Source organism: Centropristis striata, chromosome 21, assembly GCF_030273125.1.
Source record: "Centropristis striata isolate RG_2023a ecotype Rhode Island chromosome 21, C.striata_1.0, whole genome shotgun sequence".
Classification (NCBI taxonomy): Eukaryota; Metazoa; Chordata; class Actinopteri; order Perciformes; family Serranidae; genus Centropristis; species Centropristis striata.
The window spans coordinates 12990166-13002146 of record NC_081537.1 but is presented as its reverse complement, the minus strand read 5'-3'; the positions used below and the strand labels follow the sequence as shown (position 1 = coordinate 13002146).

General features: G+C 40.2%; 2 protein-coding genes across 3 annotated transcripts; one reads left to right on the top strand and one right to left on the bottom strand.

Moving 5' to 3' along the window:
- Positions 1-32: 32 nt before the first annotated feature.
- On the bottom strand, positions 33-8379 carry kif22 (kinesin family member 22). Its single transcript, XM_059324510.1, has 13 exons — positions 8222-8379; positions 7707-7919; positions 7497-7624; positions 6622-6773; positions 5976-6185; positions 4352-4742; positions 3831-3951; positions 2984-3104; positions 2607-2778; positions 1526-1620; positions 1066-1266; positions 885-944; positions 33-234 (listed from the first exon to the last, which is right to left on the bottom strand). Exons 2-13 carry the CDS (start codon positions 7892-7894, stop codon positions 205-207), a joined length of 1869 nt encoding a protein of 622 aa, XP_059180493.1. The 5' UTR covers positions 7895-7919; positions 8222-8379; the 3' UTR covers positions 33-204.
- A 227-nt stretch (positions 8380-8606) lies between these two features.
- On the top strand, positions 8607-11684 carry pagr1 (PAXIP1 associated glutamate-rich protein 1). 2 transcript variants are annotated; one of them, XM_059324512.1, is made up of 5 exons: positions 8607-9009; positions 9292-9491; positions 10278-10611; positions 11037-11125; positions 11303-11684. In XM_059324512.1, exons 2-5 carry the CDS (start codon positions 9323-9325, stop codon positions 11536-11538), a joined length of 828 nt encoding a protein of 275 aa, XP_059180495.1. In that variant the 5' UTR covers positions 8607-9009; positions 9292-9322; the 3' UTR covers positions 11539-11684. The 2 variants fall into 2 exon arrangements, with proteins under 2 accessions (XP_059180495.1, XP_059180494.1); XM_059324511.1 differs by having other exon boundaries at positions 8615-9009; positions 9295-9491.
- Positions 11685-11981: the final 297 nt, after the last annotated feature.

Below are 11981 nucleotides of genomic sequence, written 5' to 3'. Positions count from 1 at the left end.
TATTTATGATCATGAGAATAAACACTCAAATATTCAGTGACACGTGAAACATTTATTAAAAAGCAGGAGTGCGCCCCCTGCTGGAGCACAGTAGGAATTACAAAAACATCATAAAAAAAGCACAAGTGACAAATAAAAGCTTCCGAGATAGTAATACATTAAATCATGGCTATAATGAAAACATAAAAAAGATAAACAAAAAAATCACTTTCCCATGGCACTCAGGATGTTTGCCTGAAAAAAAGAAGAAGAAATGATTAGCACAGAGAAATGTATTCCCTAAAAGCTGCACAGTGCAATCACTGGCCATAATCCTCCACTTCATTAGTTTGAAGAGTCAACAGACTTGCTAACAGCTTTGATGGTTTAAGCACCAACATGCTCTTAGTTACTATGCCAACATCCTTGGCTACCTAGCATAAAACCTTAAGTACAGCTGAGGCTGATGGGAATGCAGTCACTTTCCAGGTTTTTAGTTATAAACCAAACAACTTTTGGATGTGACGGCAACAGATTAAAAGAAAACATGAATGCTCTGGACCAAATTTCATAGCAAATTTTTCAATACTGCTGTTTGAGACATTTTACCTACAGTTACAACTTTTCCTAAGACAATTTCAAGCACTTCAAAAGCATTTTCCAACTTCTCAGCACCTTACTGTTGTGGTAAATTATCCATCTATACATAACACTTATTTCAATTATCACATTCAAAATGATGTCTTGTTACAGTTTTCTGCAGATTAGTGACAAATTAAAAAGTTTCATGTTTCAAAATGTGTCAGATGCTTGCAAGTAGACTTTGATTTTCATGAAGGTGCTTTAAGCTGCTTGAAAGTGAAGTAGTTTTTAAATTGTATTAATCTACCTGAAAAAATTCATACCTTCATGAAGGAGGAAAATCTCTTTGCAGTCATGCCTTCAACTTTTTCCAGATCTTCCACCTGCAAAACAAATCATACCGTCACAAGAATTACATTAAAGCTTAAATTAATAAAACATAATGTTTATATACTGTCCTTTCATGATAAAACAAGATCTCAGCTCAACATTTTATCTACCAACCTTGATGAAGTTTCCATGGATCTCCCTCCAGCCCAGGATGAGCTTTGCCTTTTTGTCTCCGATCTGCTGCAGACCCTTCAGCTCTTTCAGAGAGCCACTGTTGAGGACGTGCAGGATTTTCTGTCTGGAGTGCTCCAGCACAGATGTGTCGAGTTGGGACTCCCAGCCGTTCTCCTTTATGTTCTCTTTACCATCTGGAGACTGAGAGAGAAAAGAAATCTACATTTAGAGTTGGCCTTTTAGAAAATGTACATTGAAATCTTATTCAAGTGTCAACATTTATTCATGCTTATTGGTCTGCGTAGGAGGTAATTTTGACCTAATAAATTTGAGATCTTGCAGTGTCTGACAAGACAAAAAACAAATTGGACTTAATGCACCACGTCAGCTTGTATCTGATGCTTGCAATTCTGCAGACGTGTCAAGCTAAGCGCAGTACAGTCAAGGCTTGGATGCTGACCTCAACCTGGTCTGAAAGCTTCCTCTCTTTCTTCTTGACGCAGACGGACTGTTTTTTGACGACAGCAAGCTGCTGAAGAGGCTTGAGCTGGGACACTGATGGGAAGGAAACCACATAAATTAATGTTTAATTCATTAAACTCTGCACAGTCCAACTCAGTCGGCAACCAATGGAAATACACAGAGAATCTTAAACCAAGTTTTTCATTTTAACAGTTTAAAAATTCATATTTTCTGTTTGGATCTAGTGCTGTTACAAAGCCTAATGTGAGAGACAGGTACCATGGCATCAGTTTCACTCCACAAGCTGCTGAGGGGTACAAAAAAAAAAAATCCCTCCTCATCGTCACTGGATACGTTTTCTGGCTCCTATATTGTAGACTGAGCTCTTGTATCACATTGCAGCTCATCAATAACTCCAGTGATTCAACATGATAGAATTAGTGAGTGACTACTTAGTATCGGGAATATGAACAGCAGAAGATTATGCAGCAGGAAAAAAAGTTTTCCTAAAAGGTCAGATGACCATATAACACTTACTCATTGACGGGCAATTTAAAGACAGCATTATGCGGTATGTCCATAGTCTTAACCCTCTGACCTGCAAACATCTTTCTAGTTGGCAGGTTAGAAAGATGTTTTCTTAAAAGGGGTTGAACACGACATTCTGAACATTAATAAAGCAGAAAACTATTTGCTGTGTAATGTTATAGTGTAGTGTGTGTTTTAATCAGAGCTTCTGTTCTTTTTAGACATCAAACAGTAGCTGGTCCGGCTGCAAGTGCATGTTTGTACATGTGAATCCCTGGGTGTCCCACTCACTGCCACTCTTTTTTTCCCTCCTAGATATGGCTGCTACTGCTGAGTCATTGCTTACTGCAACATTTATGTCCTAAATGTCGTGCAAAGAAAAAAAAACCCAACAACCTCCAACATAACACCATGTATCATATCCAGCAACTGTAATAATAGAACTTGTCATGAGACTTTCAAGTTTCAGATCGTCTTTAAATACATACGTTATGTATGCTTTTGTCATAAAAACAAACAAAGCTAAGCATAAATTGTGATATTTTTCTGACCTTGCATGGGTTGGACCACAGCCTGCTGCTTTTTAGCATTTAGCTGTTTTCTCTGCAGAGGAGCTGTACTGTTCTTGAAGGCAGGCTCATGTTTGTCACTGAGCTTTTCTCCAGGCAACAAACTGAAAAGCTTAGCCTTACTCTCCAACTCCCTCTGCTTCTCTTTGAGCTCCTGTAAAAACGAGGCGAGGTTGGCCATCAAATATCCATGAAGAAGAGTTAATAGATCAGTATGAAGATCTGACAGCATGAGGTTAATTACATACAAAGAAAAGACAAAAAACAGACCCCAGTGCAGATAAAAAAAACCCCCACCAAATCCTGGATTGTGCAAAATTAAACAACACTCAGGTTTGGATGACAGTGTGTGTTTTTACCTGGATCTCCTTGCGAGACTGGGCCACATCTTTCAACATGCTCAGTTTCTCTTTGTCCTGGCAGTTCATCATCAGCTTCTCCAGAGCTAATAGTCTGTCCATCACTGACGGTTCTGACGGACTGAAAGACACACAAATTAAGAGGAAAATTAAGAGTCAATTAAGTTAGGAAAACTTAAATATATTCATCAAAGACCTTGTTTTCTGTTACTAAGACAAGTTGAAGAAAATACAGCACCAACATAATTTTTAACACTAACTGAAGATAACATACAATATTGTCTTTAAAAATAATTTAACCAAAATCCCCCAATTTTTTCAAATCACCTTCCTTCCCCTCTATCACCTTCTCAAAAAACACACCAACAAAACAGAACTGCCTCTTACACAAAAGGACAAACTAAATATAAAATGTTCTGTGCCATCATCTACTTAAACTGATTAAAATAAGACTAAAATTTAAATATTTGAATATTTGTTGTACAACAGGGGGCCAGTGTGTTTGAGGACTTTGAAATGCACTCCAAAGGTCGACTAATACAAATTGATGAGATTCATAGCACAGACATATTTATACACCTGATAACAGATGGCGTGAAAGCAGTGCTTGTATCTTTCCCAAAAAGATCCCAGGAGACACAGCAGCTGTAGCCAATGGGAGCACTATGTTTTCAGCACAAGATATAAAATTTTTTTCCACTAATTTGAGGCTGTGGCTTGTGTAACTTGCTGTTGTGTGGATTAAATATGTTGCAGTAGCTTTGGGCAGATGCATTTTAATCCATCAAACATCAGTTCCTAAGTCTGATTAGTCAAACAAGCTATACGTCTGTGTGTGATCTTTAACCTGTGCAAGTGTGCAGAAGGTGAGGAGCCACCCTGTTCAGTCTTCCTCTCATCTTTCTGCCTCTTTTTCTGTGGCTCGGTGCCAGAACCCCCTGCCTCGCGGTCTTCTCTAGCCCGCTTCACTGGAGATGAAGGCAGAAGGGAAATTAGCAGTTTAGTATTCAGTGCACTTGAGCAACACTGTTTGTGTGGCTCTCTAGAGTGTAAAGCAATTCAAGATGGCACAGCAGTCAGTCAAAGCTGCATTGCAGTGCCAGAATTAACACACAGGGAAGAAAAACAGCATCAGGAATAGATATAAAGAAAAAAAAGTTTCAAAAAGCCAACTTCAGACATTAAACAAACATTGTAATATGACATCCATCCCACCCAGAGACCGCTGGCTGTTCACTCTTCTCTATCCTCTGGGGTGTTACATGGATGCCCCCTATTGGATCACATTTACAGCTTCCTCCAGCTGTTGGGCCCATTACATTTGTCAATCTGAACGAAAAAGTGTGTTTCACACTCAGTTTCACTCACCTGGCAGCACAGCCACAGTTTCACAGGTGAAGGGCTTGTTCACAATGAGCTTGGATTTGGAGGCAAAGTTGAGTGCACTAAATGTGTCAAAATAGTATTTGTACTCTGGCGCAATGTTGGTGATCATGACGGAGTGTGCCGAGCCACCCAGAGAGTCCTGCAGCAGCCTTGTCAGTTTACTGTCTCTGTATGGCACACGGATGGCAGTGCCAGAGTTAAGGGAGTCCACGACCTTGCTCAGAGTGAAGAGTGACAGGTTGATGGCGCCGCTCTCTTTCAGGCGGATGCCCTGGTTGCCAGTGCGACGGTTGTCCTCAGACCCAGCCAAGTCTATCAAGTACAGCTTTCCTGTCTGCTGTCTGTGGGGCGGGCTGCGCTGAGTCCGTACAATCTGGATCGTTGAAAAAATTAAGATTTGAGATGGGGTCAAATATAAGAAACATGGGGGAGGACAAGAGGGAAATGCAAGGTTAATATGGCAAAGGTAGGCAGCAGAAGAGGCTTTTTAAAGAAATGTGATATATTAGGCGCTTTCAGACCAAACCATCCCTGAGAGAACTACATAACTTTAAGGGCTCTTTTCACGTCATGCTTCGGTCAGTGTTTTCCACCATTTTCTTCACAACAAATTTTTGTACGCGTTTTGTGATATCCGTTAACAAGGCAAACAGTTTTTTAAAATTGCAGTTGCCTGTGTTCAACCTATTAACATAAACATTTTTCTGGACCAATCACTGGACACTCTCGGTCCATCTTGTGCTGAAAGCGTACCTACTCCAGGGATGGGCAACTGGAGGCCCAGGGGCCGCATACGGCCCGCACCCTCACTTGAAGTGGCCCTCAGTACAACTACATGCATTTGAGCATGAAATCTTAATAGTGCAGTGTAAAAATGCACAAAAATACTTCTTGTAATTATTGTTGGTCTGTGGTTCTTGCATTGAAAAAAAAAAAAAAAGAAATCACAGTACGTGGTTATTTTTTGATTTGCTTCAAACCTTTGGTAGTCCTATTTATACTGTTATACATGCATTTGAGCATGAAATATGTTAAGTTAATGCACTGTAAACATATTTAAAACTGCAGTTTCATCATATCTGGTTAAGTGCACGGTCCTATATGTGGCCCTGTGGTAGTGTCGATGAAAAACTGTGCCCCCCTCCAGCATTTAAGCTGCCCATCCCTGACCTACTCTCTAATAAGAGGTTTAAAAAAAGGGATTCAAAACAGCTCTAAGAACTTCAAGCCTACATAGTTCTTGCAGCTTCAACAAAATAAAAGGAGAGTTATTAGAACAATGAAAAAAGTGCCCCTGGTTTGAAAACACCTATGAATTCTGCGACAAAACAACAAGTGAGAAAGTTGAAAAAGGACAAAGTTAGTGAAAGGACAGTAGCCACCAGTTTGTTTCTCTCTCTCAGAATAGTCCCAGAAAGCCCAGAGTTTGCTAATGGAGCAGTGCAAGAGAGAACTGATCTCAGCACCAGCTACCAAATCCTGACCTACTGCTCAGAGGCCATGACCTGTTTAAGATGCCTTTTGACACTCATGCACAAACTAGACTCAAAGAATTAGTAATTAACAAATACATTTTCTCAGACTTCATCAGATTATATAATCAAACCTTGAGGAGGAGGACAGCATGGCTGCGGCTGGATCGCTGGTTTAGTTTGGTGGAAGCTGTGGTACGATTGAGGCTGGCAGGGATAAAGTGTTTGTCAAAATCTGAGAAGGAGGAGATGGTGGTGTGAGTGAGGCCAGGTATAAGGATGTTCTTGTCCTTGTCCTCTCTGATTGGCAAATCCTGGGAGCCCGGCGACAGAAGATCTAGCACCTGAGAAAGACAGATTGTACACCGTCAAACATAAAATAGCACTTTCAGAACCGCAGATGCTTTAAATGCTTAAATCCTAATCCTAAAATCCAGGTTGGAGTTCATTTCCATTTGCAAAACTAGCTTGTTTGGACTTTGAATTCAATATAGACATACACCTTTAAGCTGCACATGCATCAACATATTACCACAGTGTGCTGTACAAACAGACAATTCATTCTGATTTATGACAGAATTCTTTATTAGTAACGAAAATGGACTGCTAAATGCCCAATTATATGCCGATTGAAACATTTCTCTAATGGCAGTTTACGTTGTACAAGACAGGCCCAACTTGCACTTTGAACTAATAACATTTTGCATCACATTTCTGCATCACTTTCTTAATAGAAAGCATGACACTATTGGGTCACACTATGTGGCCAACCATTCATACCTTCTCATTGTAAATTTCCAAATAGGACATGCCAATGCTGTAGTCCCATCCCTCATCTTCATTCTTGGCTTTGACCAGCTTAAAGACCTCACGAACAGCTCTGGGAATCACACCTGGCTGATCTGAACTGCCCATCATGGTGTGAGTCTTACCTATAAATGGTGAGTTAGCACACACACAAAAAAAAAATATTGTAAACTAAGCAAATTGTATTCAAAAATAAGTAAAATTTTAGAGCAAATAGAAACATTATAATAAAAGGCCACAGAGTTCTTGAATATTCATTCTAAGCATTTTGACTGGTGGTGAATTTGTATGCATTCAATTGTAGTTCACACAACCTATGTCCATATAAAACCCAACTCTTAATATCACGTTTATATCGTGAAAATTTGAGACTGGGTGTGCCTTGATTACCATCTTTAATATGCACCCAAATAAAGTACAAGTTTACCCCTTGGCATGCCACTGATCTGCAGGGGGAATATCAGATTTTTAATTTTTTTTTTACATTTTCTGTCAGAGGCTGTAGCTGGCAAATTTGATCCATTCTCAATTTGTTTTTTTTGTTTTTTTAAAATCGCCTGATTCAGCACCAAATGTGCATAACAAATGGTATCAATCCAGAAACAACAACAACTTATGGTCATAGTTGAGCATGGAAATGGACTTCAGAGAGTCATACATTAATGTTCTGAACCCTTATACACCTTAATAGGTTTACTTGATTGATTAATTAAGTCACCACTTCTATTTGGCATCTATTTTTGACCTGCTATTTCCCCCTAAACATCCACTGCCCCAAAACCCCCATTTCTTAATAAAGGGGGGTAAAATGAAAAGGGGTTAACAAATGCAATACTGAAGTAACATACCAGCTCCTGTTGGCCCATAGGCAAAGACACTTGCATTTTGTCCATTCAGTATGTGTGGTAGAATGGGCTTCACTGATGAGAGGAAAACCCCTTGCTGTGTTGTTTGCTCACCATGAAAAACATCAAAACTGTTGAAAAATAAATAGTCATTAACAAGAGAATAATTTAGAAATGCGGACACTGAAGTGCTAAGATGTTGAGGACACTGACTGGTATTTCACGGTTTCTGCAGCATTTCTCCAGTTGATTATCTCCAGGTTCTGTGAGTCCAAGCCTCTCACACATGGCCCCTCGACTTTCTCATCTTGGTTATCCATGTAGGGTCGCAGACGAACCGCCACCCGAACCCTGGCGGTCTTCTTGTTTGCTCCATCTGACACCGCCACACGCTGAGCCATGTTTGAACTCCTCAAAACAAAACGCCTGGATGATAACATAAACCAAGTTAGCAAAGTTGAACAAATGTTGTGTTTTACATGTGTAGAATGACAGCTTATTAACACAATATTAACAAATGTGTTGCAGTAGATTTTAAGTGCATTGAGACCCCTGAAACAGATTTGCAAAATTAAGCGAAGTTTTACTTGATTAACGTTAGCTTCATGTGGCTAATAACAAGCTAACTTTTAGCAAACGTTAACGTCAAGTTTGCTTCTCAGAACAACCGTTTCTCGTCTGGACAATATTTAGTTAAGGTTTTACCACGTTTTTTGGTTTGTGCTTACCGAAATTATTTGCAGGGTCCTCGTTCAAACCGCGTTAGTCTCAAAACTTCCCTTTTAGCAGCATTGCAGACGCAGTCTTTTAACAATGGCCACGGAGCCCCAGAGCGTCTAACCGACTACTTTTCAAACGAGGAGCGCAGCAACCGGAAACGGACACTAACCAATCAGAACTCGCTCTGACTCTAGAAACGGACACTAACCAATCAGAAGTCGCACAGACTCTGGCAACGGACACTAACCAATCAGAAGTCGCTCAGACTCTGGCAACGGACACTAACCAATCAGAAGTCGTTCAGACTCTGGCGCCTATTTGACGTCTGCCCTCCTAATTTATAAGATTTACTCGTGTATCAAATATAGAAGTCAATGTGATGGTATATAAACATATATTTACACAATCTAAAATAAAGTAGTAACGTGAATAACGAAGCAAAATGTGTTTATTACAATAACGGCCGAAATGAAGTAAGCCCTGTGTGCGATTGCGCGCTGCGCCGGAAGTGGTGCTAACGGTAGATCTCCAGCGCACACAGCGCCACTGCGGCCTGTTTGTTGCGCAGTTGACGGATTATCCGCATGATGTTTAATCAGCGGGAGCGCGCAGTGCATAAGAACTGAACAGATCGTCACGCACAGCTCTTCTAGTCCAAAATGGCGCTATGTTTACGTCTCTGTTTAATCGTGTATTATCTCTAGCAAGTCTCATGGAGCGCTTTGGTGATTTTATTCACTGGGAAAGATAATTTGACCTAATAAACACCAGTGATTAACGACAAACCGGACACTCGGTAATGGCAATTGAAGGCTTTTTATCTAAGTTAATTGTTATTTGCAGTTCAGAGATAGCTGGCGGTTAGGCCTGATGTTAGCTAGTTAAATCAAATAAAGACAAGATTATGGTTAATGTGATGCTTTATTGACTACTTAGCATTCAGCACATCTTGCAACTATCGGTAGGATACCAGCTAAATTGTTATGCGCGTGATACCTCTCTTGGCTAGCTTTCTGGAAACTCACACACCCACAGTTACTTTCAGTTGTACTTTTTCTAAATTCATGCTTCTGTTTAGCAGATCTGTGGCTATAAAGTTGACCCGCAGCATGCAGGCTGAGGCCACAGACTCCTCGCTGAGAGAGGGCATAGAGGCTCTGGGTGTGAAGGACACAGTAAAACCTGCAGCAGTCAAAGAGGAAGAGGGCAACACAGAGCAACAGGACACGGAGATGACGGCTGCCACAGAGGAGGACACATCCACCAAGGAGGAAAAAGGTAACTAATAAGAAACAGTCTTTCCCTTATTAAAAGTCTGGAAAATGTGTCCAATCCAGATGTGTAATAACTCTTGATGTGACCTTTGTATTGAAGCCCATTTAAGTTAATGAAATTAAAAAAGTGTCCTGGAAGTACAGTCATGGAAAAAAATTATTAGACCCTTGTTTTCTCTTTGCCTTCTTGTTCATTTTAATGCCTGGTACAACTGAAGGTACATTTTTTTTGGAAATAAAAATATAATGATAACAACAAAAATAGTTCATAAGAGTTTAATTTAAAAGCTGATACCTGGCCATCTTCCATGGTTTTCTTGATAACAACTTTGGTTATTATCAAGAAAGCTATGGAAAATGGCTAGATATCAGCTCTTAAATTAAATTCTTATGAGCTATTTTTGTTGTTATCATTATATTTGCCAAATAAATGTACATTTAGTTGTACCAGGCATTTAAATTAACAATAAATTGAAGAAAACGGGTGGTCTAATAATTTTTGCCATGACTGTATGTATTAGAGCCGGACCAATATGGGATTTTTGAGAGCGATGCTGATACTGATTTTAGAGGGGGGAAATTCATAGACAACTTTGCTGTAAACTAATTTTCACCACTCTGCAAATATACACAGAGAGCTCCTTTCCCAAACATAAAACTTCATTCAATAACAATTACACACTGTTACACATTGTTATACATTATACAAACAGTGTATTACATTCTCAGCTAATTTTTGTTTTGTCTTTTGTTAAACTGACTTCCTCTGCTTTTTTTGCTGCCTTCACAGATGGAGAAACAGATGCAGTGGAAGGAGAGGCACAAAAGGATGAATCCCAGGCCCACATGGGGGTGGACGGTGAAGAGGGAAAGCAGGCTGCAGGAGCGGAAAGCGAATGGGAGATTGCATACAGTGACGAGGAAATGGAGGATCCCAAGAACTGGATGCCCCCTCCAGCTGAGATCAAAAGACTCTATGAGCTCCTTTCTAAAGGGGAGATGCTGGAATTGAACTTTGTGCCCCTTCTGAGGAGGCCCCCTACACCCGAACGCAGCCCCTCACCGGAAAGGGATGACGAGGACGAGGCAGCGAAGGAAAGAGAGAGAGAGGAGAGAGACCGCAGGTCAGTATACCCATGGGCGGACTATGACACACTGGGCACCTGTGCACAGACAACAGCACCTCGACTACACAGGAGAAAGACAGACAGACTTTATAGTTGTTCAGCCTCTTTTTGTTGTTGTGTCTCTTTGTAGTTGTCACGCATCTCTCTGTGGTTTTACGCCTCTTTGAAATCATTTTTTGTCTCTTTATGGTCATCTTTGTAGTTCATTTTATTTCTGTTTGTTGTGAGTCTCTTTGTAGTTGTTTTAGTCTCTCTTTGTAGTCTTTTTTTTTGTCTTTTAATGTTTTAGTTTGAAACTTTGGGCCCCTGGGACAACGCCTGGGGGACCTGTTCCATCCATGAATACTTATTTGAAATAATTTCATGTCAAAGGATTTGAATTTTTGTGTACAGGTAATGTATCATGACTCCTTTTTTTCCAGGCCTCCAACTCCAACTGAGTTTGACTTCGATGAGGAGCAAACACAAGCCACTCCGAAAAATGCCTTTGTGAACAGACGCAGAACACCAGGTAATAACCAGAGATTTAATGTTTTAAAACATTAAACTACCATAAGCTACATAAAAAAAACTTTAATTTTCTCTTTGCGTTTCACTGTTTGCTTCCAGTATGTTCTGAATGTGCAATTAAAGTGATGGTTTGGTGGTTTGAGAGACTTCTGATTGACATTTTCCCCTTCTCTCCCAGGGTCTTCTGCCCGCTCTTCAGTGAAAAGGGAAGCTCGGCTGGATAAAGTTTTGTCAGACATGAAGCGCCACCGCAAAATTGAGGAGCACATCTTGCGCACGGGTCGGGATCTCTTCAAGACCGAAAAGAAACTGGAGGAGGCTCTGTCTCCGAACAGCCAGAAGGAGCGGGAGAAGGAGAGGGAACGAGACAGCAACCCCAACACCATCTTCTCCCCGAGGCAGAGGAGATACTGAAGTATTCAGAGACGAGGACTTGCCCACAGTGCAAATATGGCCAACAGCTTTCCGAGGCTTTCTCAAAACTTGAATTTTTTAATGTAACGAGTTTTGTATGTTTTCTATGTGTGTTTTGTAAGTTGGTAATAAACATTTTAACCTTGGAGATTCCTAACTGTTGTAATCCAACTGGGTGCAGTAAGGGTGGGTGATAGATAAAAATCCTCTACCACACCCTTAAATCAGAACTAGTTTGACATTTGTGAAACTAAACGGATAAAATTAAAATAGGGATTTATTATCCGCTACTACTTGGCAATTAAAGGTATATGATAACATTCATGCAAAAGCCATATTTTTTAAAAATTGCAATAACATACATTTCCTAAGATCACCTCGTACATATGGATATTAAAGGGATTTATCCATAACACTACAAATGTAAAACTATTTTTTTTGTC

Excerpts from the sequence above, each read along its gene's own strand:
- kif22 (XM_059324510.1), bottom strand. The coding sequence starts at position 7,894 with ATGGCTCAGCGTGTGGCGGTGTCAGATGGAGCAAACAAGAAGACCGCC. Across the intron at positions 3,952-4,351 it reads AACTGTGGCTGTGCTGCCAG|TGAAGCGGGCTAGAGAAGAC; the intron begins GTGAGTGAAACT and ends CTTCATCTCCAG. Across the intron at positions 1,621-2,606 it reads TGTGGTCCAACCCATGCAAG|TGTCCCAGCTCAAGCCTCTT; the intron begins GTCAGAAAAATA and ends CCTTCCCATCAG.
- pagr1 (XM_059324512.1), top strand. The coding sequence starts at position 9,323 with ATGCAGGCTGAGGCCACAGACTCCTCGCTGAGAGAGGGCATAGAGGCT. Across the intron at positions 9,492-10,277 it reads ATCCACCAAGGAGGAAAAAG|ATGGAGAAACAGATGCAGTG; the intron begins GTAACTAATAAG and ends CTGCCTTCACAG. Across the intron at positions 10,612-11,036 it reads AGAGAGGAGAGAGACCGCAG|GCCTCCAACTCCAACTGAGT; the intron begins GTCAGTATACCC and ends CTTTTTTTCCAG.